The 27,026-nt window shown below is 36.4% G+C and overlaps 1 protein-coding gene across 2 annotated transcripts in view; it reads left to right on the forward strand.

The window, feature by feature from the left end:
• Nucleotides 1-25,432, forward strand: part of LOC121656680 (ectonucleotide pyrophosphatase/phosphodiesterase family member 2) — a 47,598-nt gene extending 22,166 nt beyond the window's left edge. Inside the window, exons 21-26 of one of the 2 annotated variants that reach the window (XR_006013440.1) lie at nt 1,443-1,584; nt 1,729-1,806; nt 3,527-3,659; nt 4,164-4,317; nt 22,018-23,038; nt 23,071-25,432. Coding sequence is in view for 1 of the 2 variants with exons in the window: in XM_042011798.1 (XP_041867732.1) it covers nt 1,443-1,584; nt 1,729-1,806; nt 3,527-3,659; nt 4,164-4,317; nt 22,018-22,188 (678 nt within the window). In the remaining variant the exon portion in view is untranslated. Of the gene's footprint in view, nt 1-1,442; nt 1,585-1,728; nt 1,807-3,526; nt 3,660-4,163; nt 4,318-22,017 lie in introns of both variants that reach the window. The other variant, XM_042011798.1, reaches the window with a different exon arrangement.
• The last annotated feature ends 1,594 nt before the right edge of the window (nt 25,433-27,026 follow it).

Raw genomic sequence — 27,026 nt, forward strand, 5'->3', positions numbered from 1 at the left:
TAAATAGCAAAAAATATAAAACCCCATCACCATGTTGTCAGATGAACTTAGTGGCTTCTCTTCGTCACCATGCATTGTTTGTGAGCAGGACAGCCACTGCTGTGACACAAATTTTAAAATTTAGATTTTTTTTCAGCATAGTGGAATCAAGATGTGAATTATTAACACCAACTGATAAAAATCTGTATTCTGCTGCATTAAAGACACACTACAGAACTTTGGTATCTTTTCTCAGTAATGTGTGTTACGGTTACTGGGTGGAGGATAGAATCCAAGTGCAGACACTGGGAATAAGATGAATAAAAAATTTATTTATGGAATCCACTGGAAGGGGGAGGCGTTAGGGCGATCAGGCAAACAGATGGGCTGGCAGGCAGGCAGGATCTCTGAGCAAAGCTAAAAAGATGGCAAGTTTAGGCAGGCACAGATAAGGAGATAGAAATACATACAGTTGTTCAACCAAAGGTGTTTTGCAGGGTTGAGTGTCCCTAAAGCCCAATTTTCTATTACAAACCATAACCTAAGTGAAGGGGGGCACCTGTAAATGTAGATACAAGGGTGGAGTCACTCACACAGTTTTTCAGACTTCCTTGTCCAGCTCCTGACTCTCACCCTTTCATTTATTTAAATGGGTGTGAGGTTGTGAAAAGTTAACGAAGGCAATGCTGACAACACACTATGCTGCTGTTCCCAGTGAGTGACTGTGTGTTTGAGCCAGAGCAGAAACATGAAAACTGCAGACTTTCTATGAACATGCATGTTTGTCTGATGTTTACAGGAACATTTAGCAGGTCTACAAGACACAGCCGCTCATGCATAAGACTTTTGTACTGTATATAAATCCCAGTACAAACACATACAGGCATGAGTGTGAACGTTGCGCTAATTAGAAGACAGTATCTCCTTTTTACTCTTATTTAGCCCTTTTTACTATTCAAATGTTCTAAGATTTAAGTTTGTTGATGTGTTTTAAAGCAGATATGAGGTCAACCAAATTGGTATGTATATAACTGGTATTTTAATAAACGGACTGATTTTTTAAAAGGTTTTGTTGAAAAAACGTTGTTTTAACCCGTTAACCCATAAAAAAATGGTAAGAAAAGTCAAATTTTTAAAATATGAGGTCTTTATTTGGCCCTTTTACAAAATGTAACAAAAAAATAATGTTTTTTTGGAGGGGGATATCTACCGTTTATTACCATGCGATATATTAAAAATATTATAATATGGTTTTCTGCTTCTGGGTATCTATTAGGGGACAGAAGGCAAGTATCAGATTGTATTCAACAGAATTTTGAGCAAAGTTTATACCATAAATTGAAGCAAAATGTCTCAGAAGCTGTATGTAACATATATGTCATGTTGGGCTCTGATGGGTTAAGAAGAACAAAAAGTTGCAGACTGTCCACCTTTATCTCTGTCTTGTTGTTTTCATCTTACAGGAGGACACAACTCCTGCCCCAGATTTTTCCCCCAGTGTTAAATGCATCCGAGTTGACCCCAGAGTTCCAGCAGATCACAGTCAGAGCTGCACCACCTACAACCAAAACAGCCACCTCACCTACGGCTTCCTCTTCCCTCCAGGTAAAGTTGCAGGCATGAGTTGCAGCATGATCTGTATAGGAGATTTAATTCTGTTTAGGTTTGTAAAGTTGGATGATACACACTGCAAAGACTCAAACATATATACTGCATGTCAGAGCTTATTTTAAATCTTTATATTGACAGAGCTGGCAACCTCTCCAGAGTCCAGATATAATGCTTCTCTCATCACCAACACCGTTCCCATGTACCCCGCCTTCAAAAGTGAGTCCTTTCATCAAAGTGCAAGAAAAAAAATATTGTAGCTCAAAATTTGGCCCTTTCACCTTAACAGGACCTGCAGTGTGAACGTTTTGTCAATTCCATGTTGAATAAAACGTTTTCCTTCACAAATTACAAAGAAAGAAGTGAGACAGCTTTCGGTTTGGGCTTTTCTTTCACTGATAGGGAAATTGAGTGAATAAAGCTGCTTCAAGAGTGACTTCAGAGGGCCAGATGAAACATTTAGTACCCTGTTGCTGCTGTACAGAATGGATAACTGAATCTACAACGATAACCTTCATCACACTGAAGTGATAAGACTGACATCTAAACAAATGTGGTATTTTCTGAAAGTAGTTTTATTTTATTTAACTGGTAGATTTGTCCATTCTTGCTTCCTTTAGATGAATGGGATAGAGCGGTGTCACATGAAACAATGAACAGTAAAGTGGTGATGTCAGGTCAGAGCGAGGACAGCCTGATACCTATTGTTTATGTGGGAAGAGGACTTATCAGGACAAAACAGACTCTCTCTGAACCACTGGTTCATGCAAAGACAGATAATGTATCATTGTTCTTGTGTGTGTGAAGGTCTGGACAATTTATTGTTGTTGTATTAAGGTTTTAAAATGGTTTTGATAGTTCAGGATTATGTAGAAGGAACAGGAGTGAAGGCAGACGCCTGGATACAAAACAGTTTGAGCTGCAGTACAGGATATTTAATTTCACAAGTTAAGACACAAAGTGCTTGTTCTTTTAGTACTGTTGAGATTTTAAGGTTGTTATTGTAACATTTAGTAATAAAATTTGATACATCCATATCTTTGGACTGATTTTGTTTTTCTGCAGCTGTACCTATTGTAAGATAATACAACCATCAAGTTTATGAAAATATTTGATTGTTCCAGTAAGGATCTGATATATATGAAGCATTTTAAAAAGTTAGAAGTCTTACTAAATTTCATTTGGTTTGTACATGATTCTTATGCAGAGGAAGTATATTTAAAACTTACTAATAAGCCTATTTGTTTTAGCAAAGAGATGTTTGATGTTTGAAAAGAATGACAGTATGCTTCATCTTTTTATTGAGGTTGTGTTGTCTTTGACAAATTATCAATTAATGGTCATCTTCCCTATTTTTCTGTAACTTTGTTTGGTCAGGCACAGTTGATGCTAAACATGCTCTTCATTTTGAACTGACAGAGCAAATATTAGTCAAATACGAAATTTATCTTTCTGATATAAATGCCATGTCTTCTCAAGGTAGAAAAAAAAAGAGAATCAAAGACTCATATTTCAGGAACAAGCATCTAATGTTTACGTTTGCCTTTGATTACATTTGCACCAGACTGGGATGTGATCTCATCAGACTGCATCGCGTTCTAGAAGCATTCACTCCTCATTATACATGCAAGAAATTAGTTTGTTACAATGTTCATTTATCTTTATTAGAGGACTTTTATTGTCTTTTATTGTCTTCATGATAGAACTTTGTCTTATGCATGCTGCTGGTCCTAAAGGACAAATTTATTCAGACAGACAAGCTCTGCTCTCGGCTTCTGTTAGAAACCTGTTACAATTTAGTGCCCTTATGTAGACCAGTCTCCATGACATGTAAACTGGGAATTGTTGAATTTAGGAAGGATTCTCAACACTGATCAAACTTACATTAAAAAAGGAATATTTGTGTTTTTAAATAGCTTGTATTTGTGTACACATTCAGGAATATGGAGTTACCTGCAAGGGACGCTGCTGAGGCGTTATGCAGAGGAAAATAATGGTATCAGTGTTCTTGTGGGACCTATCTTTGACCACAACTACGACGGCCTTCGAGACACCACAGAAAAGATTAAGGAGTAAGTTCCCTGCAAACCCTTGTGAAGATTAATTAATATTTGGATGATCATACAACCTGTGTTTGAAATTTTCTGTCCCAGCGAGCCTGGTGTGGTCGTGGTGAAAGCTACACCATGATTGAAGAGTTAACGACTGCATTCTCCCTTGTAACACACTGATAGAGTGAATATTCAGAAAGTTTACTTGAGTAAAAGTACAAATGAAACATTAGAAAATTAAATAAATTTAAAGAAGAACTTTTTATGTAGTGCTTCTTAAAAATTATGTGCATAATTGGTTAAAAAAATATTCTGTTAATGTTATTGTTTCTTTGTAATGATGGTAGCTACAGAAGAAAACAAGCTCCGGAGCTCACTGAGCTAAAAATCATAGTTGTTTATTTACATGAAAATCAATGTTTTCCACAATACTTGCCGAGCAGAGCAAACCACCAGAAACTACAACCTTCATAAAAAACTGTGGCTTTCCGCTTGCATGTTTCTGACCTGGAGTTACATGTCCAGGTTCACAGTCGATGGCCCTCCTGTACCCACCCACTTCTACACCATTTTGACGAGCTGCCAGGAGCTGAACCAGACGGTGGAGGACTGTGATGGAGAGCTCGGGGTCTTTTCCTTCGTTCTTCCAAACAAGCCAGACAACAGTGAAGCCTGCAATGTGAGTACAAAGCAACCCCAGCAGGGGGCAGCACAGTCACAGCTTTCAGTTCAGTTTTTTAAACCGAAACATTTAAAAGAAGCACAGTATGATGGGTACTGAGCTAGCAGGATTCTGGGGTTGTACAGGTACACTGAAGGTACAGCAATATATACGCAACATATTTGCTTTGATGTGTCATTTTTATATATTTATGCTTCTATTTCACCATGTTTCTGATCTTTACAGTTCAAATTTAATTAAAGGCTATTAGTTTTAAGATTGTTCTGAAAAAACTAGGCTAAATTTTTAAATTCTGATTAATTACTTTTTAGCATTAACTCTTTTGACAATTGATTATTCCAAACTGTTTCTTTTCTTTTTTCTTCTGGTAAGTTAGTAATGTCTATGTATATAGAACCTTACACAGAAACTGGTCACAAAGTGCTTCCCAGAAAAAACAAGCCAATAAAAAGTATATAATAAAACACACAAACTATGAGAGAAATATATAGGTAAATCTAGCATAACCATAATATTTTTAGCACTTCCAGTATTTAAATGCAGCTAACACTCAATACATAGATTAATCAAGAGAATTATTATAAAATCAAATCCAAAAGTGGATAAAATAATGGAAATTCAGATTCACCTCATTCACGCATTGTTTTCTCTCTGCATTATATGACGAAACATTGAAAACATTGAGTTTAAACAACAATCCAATGTTGAAATCTGCTATGCGTCATAGGGAACATGTGTCTTAGCCACTGTTAAACTCTGACCTGGTTAGGAGCTGACCTCTGCACATTGCAGAAAAATGTATAATTCCTACAAGGACAAAGGGGAACTTTGACGTGATGTAAGCACAAACAATGCATGTTATTTTTGCTATCTAAGAAAAGGTGTAAGGTCACAGCTTTTGTTTAAAATGGTAAATGGACTTATATAGCACTTTTCCAGTCAGTTTGACCCCTCAGTGCGCTTTACACTACATACCACATTCAGCCATTCACTCACACACACACACACACACCCTGAAAGACACATCCGGAGGCAACATGGGGTTAGGACACTTCGACATGTAGTCAGTGGAAGCCCTAGAATCAATCCACCGACCTTCCGGTTGGAAGACGACTGCTCTTCCTCCTGAGCTACAGCCACCCCAGAAAAAAAAAAAAATATTAAACAGTTTATGCTTTTTCAGATCACTGTACGTATAAAAGTAATTGTTCCTCAGTGTCATGTTATTCTTTATAACAGGAACTGACTCTGTGTCATGTGGACTCATAAACAGACAACAGTAGACCACAAAAACATCAAATGGAAACATCACTGTTACACATCAGAGCAGCTTCAGTGAATCAGTTTTCTTAACCTTCTAAAACTTGCGGTTCCCCAGTAAGGAAGGTGGGCATTGAGAACAGATGGCCAAACTGTACAAAATGGCCATTTTGAAAACCTTACCTCTACTGTCTGTACTAAAACCTCTCTAATTTTGTACCTCTTTACTATTACCGAGGCCCTTGCAGAGATAATGTTTGCGTATTGTGCTATGATTTCATAGAGATTTAGACCTACAACTGCATTGTTTCAAATGGACATTAATTTTCCTCCTGAAAGTGTTTGGGCTTTTTTAGATGAGCCTGATTTTTTTTTTCATTTGTGCCTTTTTTCATTTATTCTTTGATAGTTGCTTCAAAATATTTTGAATGGCTACCTGCTGTGGAAAGGAACATCAGCTTAAAACCTACACAGCTAAGGGAGAGATGTGCATACATACTTTGTGCAGAAAGGCCAAACAAAAACCTCAAGATATTAGTTCAAAAGTTCAGTCTAATTAAGGCCGGCTGCACTCTAAGTGCATGAGCAACATCTCTAGCTTACTGAAACAAATCAGTCTTAGTGAATAATAGTCAACTACAAACCCACGCGTCAGATATCATCTCTACTTTTTATGTCGATTTAAATTCTTGTAGTAGTACGAATAACCACAAAGCAATTCCGAGCAAATGCTGCCATTTTATTCACTGTTGACCTTTAATGTTTTTCACTCCTTCCCCCTATCATTTATTATTTTAAATATGCTTCATCGAACAGCAATCTTTACAACAGGATGCATGTGAACTTTTAAACATATAATAATAGTAATTTCTTTTAAATAACTTTTCAAAAATATCCTGCGACGTGTTCTCCATTCCTGAGTGAAAGGTGTGAGTCCTAAGAAAAATATTTATCTTAATTTTGGTGATTTTTTTTTTTTTTTTTTTTTTTTTTGACAGAATAAGCAACTCTCTAACCAGTTTCTATTTGCACACGACTTTAATTGGCTCTGCAAACACCACACATGTTTTAGTGCAATAAACATACCATTCACACTGGTGTATTCACACAAATGTACACAATTCCCATGCATTTCACTTCATATTTTGTATGGATTTAAGTGGATTATTTTTCATGCCATGGTGCTTGTACTGCTACTTGTTCTGTTGTCTCAATTATTGTGGCATTTACCTTTATATGGAACTCTAAAACCAATTGCAGTCGATCCTCAGACCTTCCTTATGGTCAAATTGGTCCATTCACTGCTCCTGCTACCTCCAAGTGATAATAAAAGCTTTTTTTGGCAGCTATTTTTTCACTCCACTGAATATCCAATGATCATTAATACAACTAAATCTTTTTTATTCAGTGTGCTGCTCTGCTGTTGAGTTTTCAGGTTTGCAGTATTTGTTGAATTCACCTTCACTCTTTACAAAATTAAAAGCAATGTACGGCACAGAAGACAGACCAAATTAAGAAAATTCTGACCTCCAGAGCAAATGTGTGTACCAACGATGAAACCAGAACAGTTAGCAAGCTGCACCTTAGTGGGTGTATAACAATGTCAGGTGGTGGGGTGAGATCCCCCTAGGGTCATAGATGTTTTATGAAAGACCTACCCTAACCATCCTGTTCAGAAAACTGGTGAAAAACAGCATAACTGTCCATTGCATCACCCAGAAATTAGTTCTCTGCCACTGAATGTGTTGTTTGCATAAACTGTTTACTTTCCATGTTTTCATGGAAATCTCTGGGTTTGTTTTGCTGGAAAACTGCTTCTGTTTTCCAACCACAGGAAACCATATTTTATTGCTCAACATTGATGTTTTGAGCTTTCTATTATATCAGTTGGCTACATTAAATTATACCAAAGCAATGTCCAGCATACCAGAGTACAAGGTGCAATTGTGTAAGGGGTTTACAACTTGTAATAAATCTTATTACTTCATGATCTACAACAGCCAACAAATTAAGAAATTGAGCAGAATAATTCATGTAAACAATGTCCCCACAATAGAGGAGAGGTAAGAAGGTGGCAGTAAGAAGCTGTTTCCTTGCATAAAAGTGAAGCAATATTTGTTTTTGAGGAAGAAACCCAATTTAAATTTAAAAAATGTATTTATTTTTTTGTCCATTTATGTACAGCACTTTGTTTCAGCTGTGGTTGTTTTAAAGGGCTATATTAATAAAGTTGAGTTGAGTTATTTATTGTGGCTGTCTAAAAGGAAGACTTTCATAAGTTGTGATGCCTAGGTATTTATGATGCCACAAGTGAAGAACTGCTTGCATATTTATTTTGCTAGAAAACAATATTATCTTGTTTTTTCAGCATTTAGCACTAGTCTAAGGCAGGTCAGTTGAGACTGAATGATGCCAAATTCTGACTGCATGAACTTAAATACTAGGGCAACAGTGCTAGCACAGCAACAGAGGATAGTATTATCTGCATAAAGATGCACGGATGTATTTATATTTTGATCTAAACTGTTGACTTAAATCAATAAAAGATTGGGTCCTAAAACTAAACCCTGTGGCATTTATCAGTTTTATGAAAGTCGGAAGAATTCTGACCAATACATATTATTCACAATTGGAGACAAAATTTTTAGAGCCAATAGTAAAAATGGATTAGACTTCAATAGAGCATTTAAAGGCACCCAAATTGCTTTAGAATTAATCCAATCAAACCTGGTGGTGGTTAGTTACATGTGTAGCCACAACTGCCCTGGGACAGACTGACGGAAACGTGGCAGCGAATCCATGTTGCACACTTGGACAAAGAAATTTACTCCCAAGCGTGCGTGGGTGTGATAAACATTCTTATTCTTTTATTTCTGCAACACAGAAACACAAGCACATGAACATGTGGCTGCACACTGCAGACTACTGGGGCTTACTGAATACACATGCACATTTTAACCTAATCATCACATTCACACGACAATATTATATACACTCACACAACTATGGTATTCTGGCAGGCCACGGTGATTACAACCTAGTTTTTCTGGTGAGCTACTGGCCGGGTAAAGCACTGTCAAGTTCAACATTCGGCATTTTAACTTGCAAACTTTCACATAAACGTCATAAATGTGTTTTTTAAGTCTGACACTTTAGCAAACCTATTAAACACCTGTAATGCTGCCCTTTTCACATTTTCCCATTGCTTTTGCTTACCTGCAACACAGAAACACAAGCACATGAACATGTGGCTGCACACTGCAGACTACTGGGGCTTACTGGATGACACTTCCCTGTTTTTCAGCTTCAAGGACCCCTAAGCTGCCCAAGGTGCCTGTGTGAATTTACTCACTCTTTTACTTTACTTCCCAGAAAACCACTGCTATTACTTTGAGTGTACATATTGTCTACTAGATCTAAATAGATAAAATCAAATTTAACATACCCTGAAGATGAACATTTTAACAAAAACACATTTTTAGAACAAAGAGGGGGAAGTGAATGCTAAATGTTTACAGGCCACCATGCACCACCCATCTCAATATGCCCAACATGCCTGTGGGTCCCCCACATCCACGCCAATGACTTCTCACATTCATACACCTTTGATGCTGACAATGAAGGCAAAAAGGATCAAAGGTCTTGCCCAAGGGCACAATGAGAAATTTACTGGGATGAAGCAGGATTTCAGCCATCCTTCCAGTTATTGGACAACTTGCCCTACTGCCTTAGTCACTGCCATTTCATTTGGCCCAAAGTCAAAGCTAGCCAATGGTTTGGTCGGAGAGACCTAGATTTAGATTATTAGAAGTTTTGTGTCTCTACCCAGTGTCCATATTGGACCCATCATTCCACATCATGCTGTTAAGTAAAGACCGGTCACGCGACCCATGACATCAGACTAGATAAAACTATACAAGCATATTTTTTCAACAAATAACGTTTAATCAATTTTTGACAAGTCTCTTATTACAAAGACAGTTTTTTTTATTTTAAAAATATACAAAATGAATGTCTTAATTAAATACTTAAATGAGAAATGTAATATTCAGTAAATATTCAATTCATTTGTGTTTTTCGTTGTTATCCTTGACTCTGAGCCTTATCTTTTGGTTTCTGGTTTGGCATTGTTTGCTAGCCTAATACAGCAGGTGTCCTCAGTGGTCTTGCTTTGTCAGATTAAGATTTTACAGCTTGTTCATATTTGCTCAGCTGCACTGACTCCAAAATTACGCCACCTACTGCTGTTTTGTTGTTGTTTATCTGGTTATGCCTGTTACTGTGGTAACCCTTTTTTGGATTTTACTTGAGGGTTGTTTCACAAAAAAGATTAAGCAGGAATGTTCCACTTATCCTGGCTGCACCCATCTTTGATTTGGTTTCATGCAGCGACTCATGACGTACTATGAAGATATCTATGCAGCTAAGCAGCTCCTGGCCAAATTAACAGTTAGGCTCATTGCATCTTGGGTCTGTTTTCATTGTCCAGTTAGATGGCAACCCGATCAGAAATTATCTTTTGTAGAATTTTAAAAGACACTTATTTTCATCCAGTCTCCCTTTTTTTTTTTTCTTTTTCTTTTTTGACTACCTATTGAAATGCTATAATAGGCCTTCAAATTGCAAGTCAGTTTTTTTTTTGTTTTTTTTTAACTGAACTGTCATTATCATTAGTGCTTTTATAATGACACTAATTTAACTGAAGATTCCCTGGATGGCCTCAGGAATTCTGTGGGTGTGGGCATGGCTCAGTGGTTGGTGATCCTGAGATAGTTTCTTGTCAAGGACAGTTGCATAATGATCTGGCACGAATTACTGATGTGACGAGGTTTTGAAATGTGTGTTGAGTAATTCAGAGAGTATATGTGTATATTAGGGCTTATAGCTGTTTTTGAAGGCTGGGGAAATTCTTGAAAATAAAAAATATAAGAGTTTATAATATAAACTTCATTTCTCAATAAAAAATGAATAAATCCTTCCCTTCACTATATATCACTGTAGCAGTGTTGCTACTTCAGGGGGTTTACCTGTCACAGCAACAACACAGACTTGGTTCTGGTTTGACAAGTTTTTTTTTTTCTAACATGGTACAAAAGGAAACCAGAGGCCTGTACAATGACGCTGTATGTTTTTTTTATCCAGGTAACTTTAGCGTTAACCCTGGGTTTTCTGTACTATGAAGCTGGTTTACTTCTTACCGTTGTCAATCATCATAGGAACTTACGTTTAACAGCTAAGTTGGTGCATGAATCATGAGAGGAACGCTTAGGAGAGAAAGAGCTTTTAGGGATAAATGCATCCTTTTGATAAAGAAATAAAGCCCTGTCACTAACTGCTTTGAAGCATGTTTTTGTACTTGTTTTTGATTTGTTCCCAATCCATTTAGCTCCAGTATGGTTACATCTGAAATAATGAGGTTAATAATAATGGTTACATATGGCAGAACTGCAGAATCATGACTTTATGTGATGCACTTGTGCCTTCACGTTGAGGAATTAATATTTAACACAAAATATGCTCACTTGAGGTGCTGAGCTTAAAAAATATAAATGGAAAATATAAAGGAAGGGCACTGAGAAAGCTCTCTGCCCGGATGGTCTTTGCCATATTAAAGTAAAATTGAGTGATCACTGTGTTGTCGGTTCGTATTGTCTTATGAACTAATATTGTATAAACTCACAAATTTATGCTTTAACAGAGTTGGCAGTTTTCTGCCAGCACTCCTTTCTGGCTTTTGCTGCAGCAGTAGAGCTGCTTTTGGCATGGATGATGTGTTTAAATTCTTCATATTTCTTAAGAATAATTGTCTTCTCCTCCATGGTAAAGCATGCTGCTCTGCAGGGTTTTTCCATGACTGCGATTGGTTATACGCTGCAAATAACCTATTTTATTTGAGCATGCACTGATCTAGATAGCAAAACCTAGCTAATCTAATCTCATGTGAAATCATATAGCTATGTTTAACTCATCTCGCCTGCTAACTGCTAGGCTTAAGCTACCCCGCAACCATGAACTGGAATAAATGGTATAGAAAATGAATGAATGATAATATACTCACTAGAAAATAATACATCCACCCATTATCTATACTACATTTTCCATTAAGGATTGCGGGGAAGCTGGAGCTTATTCTGTTGTGCACTTTTTTGTGTCAGACTGCTGTCACTGACACAAAATAAAATATATCACAGACAACACCGTTAAGATCGAAGCAGATGGTTTCGCATGCACACAATTCCTCGAGAAATAAACCTTTTTCTGAAGAAATTTGCTGGAAAGCATCTGTGTCTCATCTTACCATCACTTGCACTGATTGATGGAAAGACCAAGACCAATATACTGCAGGCTTCTGAACTGGTGAGAAACATGTCTTTCAAGTGACCTGCCAGAGAGAGATAGACACACACACTCACACAGTGAAGAAAAACAGAAGTGCAGTCAACTGAACTGTGTTACTCACAACAGATAATCTCATCGTCAAATCAAATAATAATGAGAAAAAAAAAAAACTGAAGCAGGAAAGGAAATGGCAAATCACTGCAAGTAAACAGTATCTTGACATTTTGTTTCTGTTATTCAGACAACTGTTTAACATTATTTTCATTTGAGTCATAATGAAATAATTTTTTGCCATCCATCTACTCTTGAGAAAAGGCGTCCCTACAAAATTTTGCAACAATTTAATATGTGTGTGTGTTTATATGTGTGTGTGGTGGTTTCCTAACTTTTACCCAACATGTTTAAATACATGTCGCTGGAAGCCAAGATTAAGTAATGCATGACAGACAGGTAGGCTTAGAAATGCAGAGGTTGTGCCTTTAAAATCCCATTTTGTTGCAGTTATAAATTTAAGGAGGTGGTGCAGATTGTCATTCACAGGTCTCAATTTTGTACAATGTCAGTGGTTCATGTTGGTTAGGTGACACATTCTGGCACATTCCTGGCTTTTTTCTGGATTTATACAGTCAAAATATTGAGAGAAAGTCATCTTAAATTTGTCAGAGGAGACAACAGTAAAGTTGATCTATAAGAGACAACAGGATGGCACAAAAACTGAGATCAACTGATAAAATATCTGCAAATTCAATAACTTGAAGCTGCCAATCAAAGGAGAAGCGTGGTGACGGAGTGCGCATTTATAGCTCACATTGTGTCCAGATGAAGCTTCATCAGCTTCTGTGTTATATATATATATATATATATATATATATTGTGATTGGTTTTTCCCAGATTGAATGAAAATGTGTGTTGTTTGAGAACAAAAATGTGTTGAATTTTCAATCCAAAACTTTAAAGACCATTTTCTCAAAATTTGTTTTTCCTCATACTCTGGGTCGTAAATATCCACTTCAGCCACTCTTACAGACACCAAATTTAATGCTCATGTCTGTATTTTCAAAGTTTTTGCTCAAGGATTTTTTATCTCTCTTTCACAAATCTCAGTTTCTCACAGATTTATAGAACATTTCATTTTTAAAAATGACAGAAATTGAGTTTTTAAGTTATTGACAATATTTTCTAAATTGTAAAATGATAGCGATATTCAAAATCCCCTGTGCAAAAACCTTTAAATCTGTCAACAAAATTCAAAAATAACTTCGAACCTGGCTTAATCAAGTGTTCAGCTTTTTTTTTCCTTAGAAATATATGCAAATTAGCAGTTTTTGGGCTAATTTTAATCTTTAAACATAAAATTGAAGAAGACTTGCAGTGCAGTTAGTTATAAATTTTATCCTATTCACATCTAGTATCTCGTCATCAGTTTCCCACACAAGTCACAAGTCTAGCCTAACAATACAAGTGAAAAGTAGTTACATAACATCACGCCATGTTGTTCCAGACTTTTTATTGAAAAGATTTCAATATTGATTGTATGAGCTGCAGCACATCAGGCCACATCCTGCTAGTCAGACAATGGCTGGAAAACAAACACTAAACCAACATCCATGCTGGGAATGAATCTGATACATCAAACATTCTTGATAAAGTGGCACTTTTGTGACGTAAAAAGGTTGTATAAGTTTCCTGTGATCATCATGTGGTGGAGACCACATACCACAATGGGTGTGAGGTGTGCAGATGTGTGGGAAAACTAAAAAAAAATGTTTAACATTGAGAAACTTTTTTCTTGGCTCTTCAATTATTATAATGAACTGACGTAGCTTTGGGTTGACGTAGTTTCAGATAATCACACCAGCTCAGATGAAAACTGATTACAGAATAAACCATACATGTCATGGAAATTGTTGCCTCATGTGAATACACTTTAAAAAATGTGAAATAATCAGTATTTTGCCTTAGTCAAACTCCAGTATCCTGATTTAAGGTACTGTTTAACTTAACTGGAAATCAGGATATCATTCATCATGCACATAACAGTCTGTTCATTCAGTTTACAGTTCCTTTCCTGTCCCATTTCCATATCCCAACAAAGCTATTTTATGGAAAAGGTGTTTATTCAGTTATCTGGAAGAAGCCCACACCATGACTCTGTGATCCAGCTTTCATAATATAAAACAAAACAATTTGAGGTGAACAGATACGCAAAGAATCAATACATAAAGTGTAAACAAACAAACAAAAAAGCAAAGACAAATTAGGCCAGTGAATAATCACCAGATCATAAACACAATCACAGCTCAGAGATTAAGTCACACCATCACAAAAAAGACATTTGTGCCCACAGCTGCTCTCCTTCCCTCCTGCAGCTTGTTTTATGTGCTCCTGTGAGAAAGTCATTCAGCACCTTTTAATGTCAAAGAAAAAAAGAAAAACCCAGTGCTTACATTGTAAATTAGGAGGCTTTGCTGTGGTGGACTTAAATTCTTTATATTGGCAGCTTGACATTTTCGTGAGGCTCATGTGTTATACAAGACATGACATAGCACATCTCATCACAATGACTCATCTCAAATGAGTCATCAGAGGGGTTGCCCTGTTGTCAAATGTCATTCAAAACATTTGTTTTGCAATAGGTTGAGGCTTGTGCCATGCTCATTTATGGAAAAACACAGTGAATTCACTTTTCATCATGAGTTGACAGAATGGATGTAGCATTTCAGATCTTTCCATAACTATTTTGCTGCATTTGAAAAACATCCTGCAAATTTCAGCTCACTGAATGTGCTTCTTCTTCATTTTGACTCCCAGATGCCAAATTTTCTGAAGGCACCAGCTATAAAAAAAAACAAACACACCCCACATTAAATTTTTAAAATTTAATTACTATCTGTGACTATCTGACGGGCACTGAGCATGCCTCCCTTAAGATAAAATGCATTCCATCAGAGTATTGAAATATCATACTGGTAACATTCAGGATTTAATTTCCTGGCTGGTTATAACTGTTGGACAGGTCAAGCATTACTAATCCACAGCATCACAATAACAGCAAGCTTGGGAAAATATTGGAGACCCATCTTCAGAAGCTCATCTGAAATGATCTTTTTCAAAATCAAATCTAACATTTTGTTAATCCGTTTTGGCTCCACTCTGCCGTTGTTTGAGCCATATGTTCAGTTGAAATGGAATCCCTATTCCCTCATCCTCTATGCTTGACGGGCATTATGTGCTTTATTAAAAACAATTTTGTACCAAAGACTGTCAGCATGTTCTCTATATGTGTGTGTGTGTGGGATTATTAACTTGTTCTGTTTGCCTCTTCAGTAACTGGCTAGAGGAACTCCCATTAGGGTATAAAGCCATGAGGGGGCTACCACCACCAATGCCAGGACTGACTGTTGCGACTCGGTTTTGTTGCTTATGAGTTGAGTTGGGAGTCACCAGTAGTCCTGTTTTCAGTTCTTTTGGTTTCTTGTAGGTTAGTTTTGGACTATGGTCAGAGCAGCAGCCGGGTCCCCCTTTTCTTTTATTTTTGATTATATTCAAGTTCTTTTAAACGTCGCTGCTTGGTGGTGGTCTCGCATGTTGTGGTTCCTTTATTTTGAGACTTGCTTCATTCAGGGACCGTAACAGTCCCTGAACACGAAGTGTGAAGGTTAATGGGTAGAACAAATGATAATGTCATCATCAATAATAGTAACAATATTCATGCAACAATGTATTTAATAATAATAATAATAATAATATGACCAATAAAAATCACTGCCCCTCTTTTTTATACTTTTGGATGACCAACTTAAAATCATCTCTCCTCAAATACATCCAATATGATGAATAGAAATGTAACTATGCAACTGAAAGACAAAGAAAAATATTCAAAATCTCATTCACTGGCTCTTTTCTCATTCCCACACAGTTCACCAAATGTTAAATGCAGAAATGCTGTATCATCGATCTGGGACATGAACTGGTCCGTGCCCTTAAAACATGGCATTTGAAATGTGTGAGGGAGCTTTTTTTTTTTTTACAGCTGACTGAGAATCTGATATGAATTTCAAAAGAAACTTACTCACTCCTATATAATATGATAAGAAGTCCTTTTTTAAAAGGAAGTTCAGTGGCTGTGTGGTGTCACATTGTTGCATCATATAGAAGAGAGAAATGTGCCACTTAAGAGATAACGTCCTATTACAAGGAAGTTTCTCTTGGCTTCCTTCAAGGGTAATAGTACATTCTGTGAAAAAAAACTTCCTGATCCTCAAACAGTTCAGAAGAACACTCACAAAATACTTTCTTTCAAACAGGAAAAACATAAAGGGAAAGAAAAATTTTCCCGGTAGATTTCAGTTTTTGGGAAAGATGCTAGACAGGTTACTCAGAAGTCAAACAGCTGATTTCCTAACATGATGCTCTCAATTGATTACTGGAAAGAAGTTTTTGTGAAATGGAAATCATTCTTAAGCCTTGCTATTGCTATCTCAGTGAGTCATAGATTAGGGAAGTTTAAGATGTTCAGATGTTTTAAGTACGGGTGGAACCCGATTAAAAAAAATGAATCTAGTTAATTAGCAGCTTTGTAATTACAAAGCCGAGATTTAGTCGCAAACCATTTGCTTAAAAAAGCAACCTTCTTTTTTTATGGATTTTAATGGTCAACTGAATCAAGTAATAGACACAGACTTAACAGGTTGTTAAGTCAAGCTCTAGTAATGTCTGGAAATATGCATTCAATTGCATTTCAATTTAAAACAGTAGAAAAAGACAGAAAATATCCCTGGCCAAAATTAAACAGATCTAAAGTTAAAGTATAATTTTACATATTTCAACTAACAGCTCTAGCTGTTCTCTTATTAAGAGTTTATAACATGCCACAGTAGTTTTAACTTTTTAAATGTTTTCATCCACACTCTTTATTATTAGGCATTAATATCTGACTGTAAGCCACAGCGGGATTAGCCAGTGGTAACTGTGCATGTTTCACTTTCATGGAGCAGAGGCCCATGACCAGACTGATAAGACGACATCTGCTCCAGCTAGGACAGCTGCATAAAGACCAAGGCTGTGTCCGAATGTCCACCCTACTCCCTAACCCCTCGTTCACTACATAGGGCTGCACTATATAGCACACTACATAGTGACTCATTCTCTTGGCGATTCGGACACGGAGCTGCCTATTTTCTTCGTCGCCGCAAATCACGTGACTACTGCCGTCACCACGGCAACCACAACCAGCGTCAAGATGTCATTCCAAATCCAATCCAAAGTTGTGTGTAAATATTTTTATTTTTTATTCCTTATGCTGTATTTTATTTTTTGTTTGTTTGCTTATAGGTCATTTCGCGCCGCTCGTTTTTTTCGCCTCCTTGCGCCATGTTGAGCTTCTGCTCGCAATGCATTGTTGTCTATATTAGCCCGTCTAGTGACCATCGATGCTCACTACTTTTCAAGATGCATTGTGGGTAATTTTGAGTGCCCTACTTTTTTCTTTCTGGACATTCGGACACCCCTACAAAATGGCGTGACCCCTATATAGGGCACTATGTAGGGAGTAGGGTGCACATTCGGACACAGCCCAAGTCTCTTGTGTGTGCTTTTGGACGTGGGACGAGCCTGTGCAGTAGCCATTCCTCATTGAGAAAAAGTAAACTATACGTGCTTTAACATCAGTCTCCAAAAGTCTAACGCCAGAAAAAGGTCCCTTGATTTGTCGCTACGCACTTATTTGAAATAGAGTTGCTAGAGTGGTCTGAAAACTCACTAAATAAAAAGCTAGAGTTGCTAAATTGTTGGAGAGGCTCTGACGTGCGTACCAGTGTATTTGGTGTACTAGAAACTTGTATACTAGCAAATGTTCTGCATTATTCAGAATTAAAACTGTGATTAAATGCATTAATTTTTTTTCTTATTAATTTATTAGTTTAAACATTATGATAAGGGACAAAATTAGTGTTAAAGCCTTTTTTGATGCATGCAAACAATAGAGTTCTACTGTATAAGTTGATAGAATGGACGGACTCTAGTGGTAATGGAAGCAGCTGATATGTTAAACCATTAAGTTGGCAGTGGCAAAGTGCAAAAATGCATTTTAGTCATAACTATGTAGCTTGATTTTTAACCCAAAGGAAGTGATGTTATTGCCTAAATCCAACTATCAGGAAAAAAGGTGTCACAATAACATGTTTTGTTAATAGGTCAACAAGGTAACCAGGACAAAAGCAATTATTATGGGACAGTGGAGTTGTAAAACTCAATCAGTTTTAAGATCAATTTCTGCTCTAAACATGATTTCTTTTTTCTATCTCTAACCAAGTATTCTTATTATAAACTTATAAATAGGTACATATGATTTAGTTTTTTACTCTGAGTTTCTAGTTTAGATGCAGCATTACCGAACACCTGCTCTGACTAATCTGATGGGGAATGAGCTCATTTGGTTATATTTTAGTTTAGAAACATAAAACAAAACAGCAGCCAAGGTTTCCAGGATAAAACATTGTTTGGTTTAGAAGGAAGGAGAAAAAAGTGCTGCAGACATTCATGAAGCAGTCACGCAGAGTGGTAAATTTCCAGCAGACAACAAACACTGAAGGGATTAGCCCACAGAGAAGATGCACCAATTTGTCATTCTGGTCAGTCAGTCTCTATTTGTTAAGGAACATTCTGGAAAAACCTGGTAGCTAAAATGCTGTAATCCTACGTGGCAATGTGATTCACATGAAGAAAGATGCGGGAACCTCCAGCTTGGGTTGTTTTGCTCATATACTGCAGCTTGTTGAGCATGACGGGCTTATTTGACGGTGCACCATTAACAATGCTTTCACTAATGCATGTAAACCTGTGGAACATTTTAAATATTCACAACTAGCACAGTCCCATTTGTAAGATCCTCAAGCAAGTTCTTGCAAATTGGCTGCATGAACATATTCCTGTAAGACTAAACAGCAGCTTTTATGATCAGAAGTCTTCTTAGCACAAACCGATCTACCTAGTGTTCCCAGATTATACAGATACAACCTGCTTCCCCATCAATGCTTTCTCTTGGACCTTAATATTAAAAAGCAGTTGTTACTGTTAAATTATAACCACCTTTCTTTTTATTAAGAATATGAAGCAGCTACAGACATTGTCTTTAATTTACTTTAGAAGGTGTTTTGTATATAAATTTTGGAAAATATTTCAACTGGATTAATTTAGTGTACCAGTTGTTGTCTTATTAAGAAGGGATGTGTGGTTTACTCCAACCTAATGAAAGCTTACACAATAATAACAAAAATAATGACAATAATCACAATAATGTTCACATAAACACATTTAGTACTGAAAAATATCGATATTGGCCAATATCCCAATTTCAGATGTCAGGTTTGGATCGGGTCCCCATAAAAGCCCATCTCTAGTAACAAGTGTCCTTGAGTGAGGGAAGAGGGGAGCCTATGATTCCCTTGGCATTAGCTCCTTTTCCACCGCAAGAACTTTTTCTCTTACCTGGGATTTTAAAAAAAGTCTTGGCACATTTCTCCCAACATTACCTGGGTAAATAAATGTTCCTTCAGTCCTAAACTTTCTTGGAAAAAAGATTAGCACTTAGTAAAGGGCAGGACTTTTTTAATTCACCATGGGATGGTGGATGATAATATAACCTACATTCTCAGAAAGATGTAAAAAGAGGCAGTACGATACTGGTCTATGTGGCCATTAAATACGTTGCAGCTTCTTCTTTGTTAATTTTTAACTAGTTGCACACCACTTATACTGCTCAACGCTGCCCCTGTGGTTTCTAGTGGTACTGCTCTGTTTGGATCCGACCACTGTACCAACAAGTTGTCCCATCCATTAGAATAAATTTTCTGCAAAAGCAAAGCAGACCGATTACCAGGATTTCTGGGTAATAAGAGGGTGCCCCTGTGGGTCACATAATAAGTTATGAACAGATGATTTAGACACTGCTTCTCAAAAAGAAACAGAAGAAAAAAAAATACAATATTTTCAGGGTAGAAAATTAAGCTTGATGTGTGTGATCTTATGAAGATGTTTTCCGCCCAAATATACTTACAATCCCCCTGGTTACATCCCAAAACAGGAAACTGCAAAAAATAAAGAGAAAAAAAAGTTACTGCAGTAAAGAGAAAGCCCAATCATTGAGAGTAAACAGTGTCTTGACACTTTGTTTCTATTATTTAGACAACTGTTTAACATTACTTTCACTTGAGTCATAACCTGAAATAAATATCTGACCATTGATTTACTTATTAGAAATGAAATGTAGCAACATTTGTACTTTGACTTTACTGAAATGTTAAGAAGGAAGTGTGCTGAGTCATTAATCTATATTCAGTGTGTATAACTATGCCTCCTTGGAAGCCAAGAATAAGTAAAGCATGAAAAACTGTCAGACTCAGCAGTGGAGAGATTGTGTCATTAGAATAAGGGTTAAATATTTATATGACATACCATAGTATTTAAGAAACTCCACAAAGAGAGTTTGAAAATGTTTAAATTGCAAAGCCACAGTGATAAAGTACCAAGAAATGGAAGTTTCCCAGCACAGACTGCTCATTGCGTTGATTAGGAGCATTTTTGTTTGTTCGGTTTCAAAACAAACTTTAATATAGACTCAGTGGAAAGGATAAAATCAAGGTGTTGTTTAGAATTAATCATATCGGTACACACACACCACCACAAATACATGTTCAAAATTACATCAAAGAAATGGTCAGAACTGAATTTTGGTCAAGTTTACACTGAACCACATGTTTATGTCTGATTCTGTTATAGTTACAAACATATGGGGCTGTGTGATGTGATCCCACCAGATTATTCTTGGCGGTTAATGTAATTAAACAATCCCCTCTATGACCTATCTGTCTGTCCCTCCTTGTTATCCTGTCATGCCCTGCTCCTTCTCAATGAGAATGAATGACCTATGATTTTGTTACTGCCACAGTGTGTTTAGCAGTCTTCGTGCAGACCCAAACTCAAAACGCTGTAGGCACAAAGTTGGATAAATGTAATGCATGCTGTTGCAAATTTTGGTCTTTGGTGTATATTCATTGCATTTATTATTTCTTTTAATCTCTGCAGACCTTAGTAGAAAAATCTTTTGAAGTATTTAAACTGCAGAAAACCCATATGTTATTTTTTAACATAGAACAACAGGAAAGACCTCACACTGCTTCCTCTTCCTTTCCCGTTTCATTTGCAGAGGATGCAATAAGAGGATTCCATGGAACAAGTTTTTACTGAAAAAAATACATTAATGACAGCTATAGTTATCTGGAAAAGTCTCTGCACAAATATATGAATTCTTGTCTTGCTTAGACTGATTGAAATGAGTGGATGATCATTGTTTCTCCAGCAAATGACTGTTTAATGGACATTCACGTTTTATTTACATGAATATAAAGTAATGAATCAGATGGCGTGACTTTTAGTGTCAGTCTCAGCTTTTTCTGTGAATTAGAATTCATAGATATTTTTCTCTTTATGAAAACAATACACTCATGCTATAATTTGTCTGTGATTTGATTTAATAATTAATTCAGTGATCTATGAATTGTAAACATATTCATTTGGCCCACTTCCTTCCTCTGCCCTTTGCTGTTCTTCTCTCCCCTCCAACAGCTGCAAGGAATTTTGCTTTATGCTGCTTCTAAGAGCCAAAAGTCATTCAACACCAGGTTATTTTATACAAAGGAAGGAAAACCCAATGCTCTCTCTCTAAGTTGATGGACTCTTGGCATGCTATAATCTATCTTTTGGGAAGCCTGATGTTTGCTCTTCTGTCTGGCATAGTGTTGTTGTTATTGGAAACACACCCTGTGCTGGAATCATGACTGGATATTTACACATTAGTGTGTCAGATAGAGTTGACTAAACAGATGCAAGTTAATGAAGAAACTAAGTAGTTTGGATCCGGAGACAGAGAAGCACGCCAGAGCACATCAAGACCTTGAGGTTTCAGTGTAAAAATTTCCCTCCAGTAAAAAGTTTAAACAGGCAGAGAAATCTGGTGGTACCAAAAAACCCCACCTATGTGCTCGTTTTCAGTACACCATTGAATCCACAATGAATAACCACTTTTCACTGTCTTTGCAGAATGCAGAGGATGAGTCACAGTGGGTTGAAGACCTGCTGAAGCTCCACACAGCCAGAGTTCGAGATGTGGAGATTCTGACAGGCCTGGACCTTTACAGATCCACCAACCTCACCTATGTCAGCACCCTAAGACTCAAAACCTACCTGCACACCTTTGAGAGTGACGACTAGATGAACAAGGACAAACAAATACACAGGATGTTGCCATTTGTCAAAGACCTTTTTTTTTTTTTACTGCATGCTTGCTGGACAGACGGTTCATAGCTGTTCCACTTCCTAGCAACTTCCCAAGACTTTGAAAGGGAAATACATTTTTGAAAATTAAAATAATAAAGAAAACAAGTTTCAACAAAACCTTGAAATATTTAACATACAGCAGTGGTTGCCAACACCGGTCCTCAAGATCTACAGTCTTGCAGGTTTTAGAGTCTCCCTACTGCAACACACCTGACTCATATCAATGTCTTCTTAGCAGAGTGTCGCAGAAGTTGACAATAAGTTGTGAAGAACCTTTTTATTTGAATCAGGTTTGTTGTACCAGGAAAACACCAAAACCTGCAGAATGGTAGATCTCAAGGACCAGAGCTGGTAACCACTGACCTAGAGCAATAATGATGCAGAGGGGGAAACTTACTGTTGCTACACACCTATAAATAAAGCTGCATTCACCAGCGTAGAGACTGTGTCTGTGTTTCAGCTCTGTAAGTATTACTGAACTATACATAATATTAGTGCTGACCATCAAATATATGAAGTCAAATTTAATAATAAAATTAAATGTGTTATTTAGCTTTGAAAATAATGTACAGTTGCATGTGAGCAAATGTATTAAAATTATGTTTAAAAGTATTAGAAAATTATTTTAAAAATATAAAATTCTGAATTAGAGTATTGTTTGTAGTCAACAGGCTAAAAATTTACTAAATTAATAGAGAAATATACTTGAGTATAATGTCAAATAAGAAACTGGAGCCAATAGACTGTAAGCTTAGCAAAGATATAGGTATCATTAAGTGTCAAGGTAATATGTTAATAAAAGCCAATAGGAAAGAGATGGTTGGTTCATTATAACAGAAATACTGGTAACATAGACAGACAGCTACCTTTTGTTTTTACCAAGAAAATCAAACTATCTTTAGAATCGGCACAGCTCAGCTAACTGCACCTTGGGTTTTAAGTCTTATGGCTGTGTTCAAATTTGCGACCCTTTTACTGTCTGTTATGTAGAGACTCTGCCGGTTTGTAGTGCTGTGCAAAATTTAAAATGTTTCATTAACAATGTAGTGCAATACAAACCTGTCGCATGCACAGAAAGTAGTGTACAGAAGCTTGAACAGTACATCTGTAAACATGGGTGTGCAATGTAACCTATCATCGAAGGAGCAGACAAACTGTGCTAATTAAGCTAAGTAGTGTTAGCACTAGCTACTGCTGACATTTTTAGCTTGTTATTAAGATTTTGTATTTGGAATGTTTGATCGGCAAATGATACTCCTTAGACATCTCAACAAAGATGCTTTTTTTCCTGCCTGGTACACACATAAGGTTTTTTTTTAGCTGACAAGATTGTTTATCTGTTCAGTCTCACACATATATAGTTAAAAAATCAGGCATATAACAGTTTTGATCACACTGTGTGCGGAGTGGTCCAATAATTTAATCACAGAGCAAGACACACATAACGATGCTGTCCTGCAACCAATCTGGAATATAGTCCTCCTTGCCGGAAATCTCACGTGACTAAACATGATCTAACAAAAACGTAGAAGAAGAACCATAGCAACAACCGGAAAAAAAATGAAGAAGAAGAAACATAGCAGTACTCAGCATGGAAGAGGATATACAAAACAAGGGAATGATGGTGGTCAGAACTGAAAAAAATAACAGACTGGAGACAATGTGAACACAGACTTCTTATCCACGTCACAATTCACAGAGTCACAATTCAGGAGTCATTGGCTTTCCTCACACGCGTAAGAGTTTTGGTCATAAATATTGAACATGTTTAATGTTTTCGATTGTTTGCCACAACCTGTTTCAAAGACGATTATCAGGATGAATCTGCTCTTAACACATCAGATGAAATGATAATTTTTATAGGAACATCTTATAAGACTCAAGATAATCGGCCATCCTTGGTGGGAAAGGGGTAAAAATGGGACAAAAACAGCCCAATAATCTCTGTGTGTGCCAGGCTTTAGTCACGTAATTTTTAAAGTTATTAGCAAAATATGTTGCGTAGACATTTGAGTTAAGTTTAAATGTAGCTCTGCAAGTACATAATTAATTCAAATTGTGTCCAACATGCATCAGCAGCTGGATGCCCTGACACGCCAGGCTGCCGTCCCGTAGGTTTTAGATGTTTCCCTGGTGTATATACCTAATTCAAATGAACTGGATCTCAACTTGTTGCTATTTTTTAACCCAGCTTGTTAATGACCCATTTGATATAGGTGTTTTGAAACAGGAAACACCTAAAACCTGCAGGGAAGTGGCCCTAGAAATGGGCATCCCTGCAAGTCTTCCTTAAAATGAATACTACATTGTGAATTGGACAAAGGACAAACCAATATAGTCTTTGTGTTATCCTATCCCAACAAGCTCTTGTCTTTATATTCATATTCAACACAGATGACATCAAAATCTCAATTAAACCTGTAAATATAGTTTCCAAAATATCAATCTACTATTTGCTATATATATATATATTATTTTTTACAGTATATTCTAAAATAAGAGAATCAAATTTGTGGCAACAAAGCCTGAAATTTAACTAAATGTAATACAGTCTGAACATAGCCATAGGCATTCACAAAGTGCAACAGTTTTCACATGTACCTAAATCTCTTTCCCTAGTTTTATCACAGAAAATTCTTAGTTTATATTTTTATACAATTTCTCATATTTATTATATAGCTTCTTAATAATATCATCTAGTGTCATAGTATTGATTTAGAAATAAAGAAAATACTAATGTAGAGCCTTTACATTTGCTCCTTTTTTAAAGAAAATAACCCTGATGATTCATGTTCATTAAGCCTCAGTGTTTTTCCTTGCAAAGTCTTTCCTTGTGCATGTCAAAAGCAGTATGTTTGCAGCTTTATCCGATCCAACTAAAGAAAATTAGAAACTGTGGTGAGTTTGCTTTTTGCAATGAATAGTGCATACATCATGTGCAAGCTGGTCAATTGCAAGTTACCACATTACATAAATGGGAGATATTTCATATTAGTAGAATTCATTTTATCGTGCATCTGCATTGTCCTGCAGAATCAATCATGTTTTCAGCAAAATGACAAATGATAAAAACAGTTTATTCTAATTCAGTTTAGTTCAGTATCCTAAACAACACTGGTGTCTTTTTGTGTTTGTCACTACTGCCTTTTCCAATAAAACTCAATGCATTCACACTCAACTCTGCATAGGTAAAAAACTGCCAAAACTTGTCTGTTTTTGCGTGTTTGGTATTTACCTCCATAACATTACTTTTATGAGTTAACATAGATAACTATGATGATCAGTAGAAGACAGAAAATAATCAATGAAAAGTCAATTTAATGACTTAGGAGCGTGTCAAGTTGTAGATGAAGTCATGTTTGTTCCTGTAGTCTTTTAAATAAAAGACATATACATGAGGAAAACTTACACTGAATTGTTTCTTAATGTGGTGAAATGTTTCCCTTTTCTGCTGCCCTACAATTAGTATCCACATCACCACACACTTAGGATCCACATCATTTATTCTTTTCTAATCACTTTGAATGATGGATGGATGGATGGATGGATGGAGGGATGGATGAACGGACGTTGTGTTGGTTTGATGTGTAATTTCTTATGTTGCATGCAACATTGAAAATAATTTGACTGCTTTACTATACAAGTAAATCTATAAGTGATCATTAAATTGCTCATATGCTGCAGCTGAATCTGCAAATTCTCAGCAAAGAGCAGAACTTTTACAACAGACTGTGGTTACTACCAAGATTCCCATTATTGGAGTTAGTATTAACACTTAGGTGAACCTCACCAGTTAAATTTTGCTTACATAAAAAGAAAGAGATTGGAAAAGCTAAAAAGTGGCAAAAACACAATGCACCAAGGACCTGAATAACAAACAACAGAACTATGATCTCACACTAATCAAAGGAAAACTTGGAGCATAAACAAGAAGGGACTAATGATGAATCAGAAGTGTAACTATTAGCAGCTGACATCCAGGTGTAACAGAAAACAGGAAAGGACAGAGTAAGGAACTAAAACAAGGTTAGTAAAAATAAACATGAATAAAACCAAAAGCAGAACAAAAACCCCCTGACCATAATGACATCAGGTGAAATTTTCCAGTTGATGTCATCTTTAATATTCAGTGTAGGAGAAAGGTACAGTCTATGAAACTCTGTGTAGCTCAATATACATTTTACACGGCTTGCTGAATCAGCTCTTTATTAAGGTAATCTTACTCAATTAAAAAACAGTAGTTTAGTCTGCTTCGGTTAAACCAAACTTTCCAAGTTGTGTTTATTCTTTTACAAAATGACAGCAAGTCTTAGCTGGAGCTGTGTGAAAAAAATAGCAGTAGTCTCTGTGACACTAAGTTTAATGGAACAAATCATGGTTTGAAAGGCTAAGGTTCAGGGAAGGTTAAAGTTCAGTGCACAAAATAAAAAAATATTTTTCGGGCAATAGCCTTTACTAGTACAAAAACTGATGCATTCAAAAGTTTAAATGACCTTGACTCATCAGTTTGACACCCATCTTTAGCAAATCCAACAAGGCAAGTTTTTCAAGTTTTCTAATTTTTTAATTTGTCACATGCACATACAAGATGACAGTGAAATGCAGTCGTACATGCTTCCGAGGCTGTGCACACATTTAACACTAGTAAAAAACAAACTAAACAAACTTAAAAGACATAATGAATATGAAAATAAAAAAGCCACAGTGCAATGATTGTGCAGTAATGTGCATGTTATACACAGACTGGCAATATATATACATTAATCATCCAT

The sequence above is a fragment of the Melanotaenia boesemani genome, chromosome 17 (genome assembly GCF_017639745.1).
Source record: "Melanotaenia boesemani isolate fMelBoe1 chromosome 17, fMelBoe1.pri, whole genome shotgun sequence".
NCBI classification, from domain to species: domain Eukaryota; kingdom Metazoa; phylum Chordata; class Actinopteri; order Atheriniformes; family Melanotaeniidae; genus Melanotaenia; species Melanotaenia boesemani.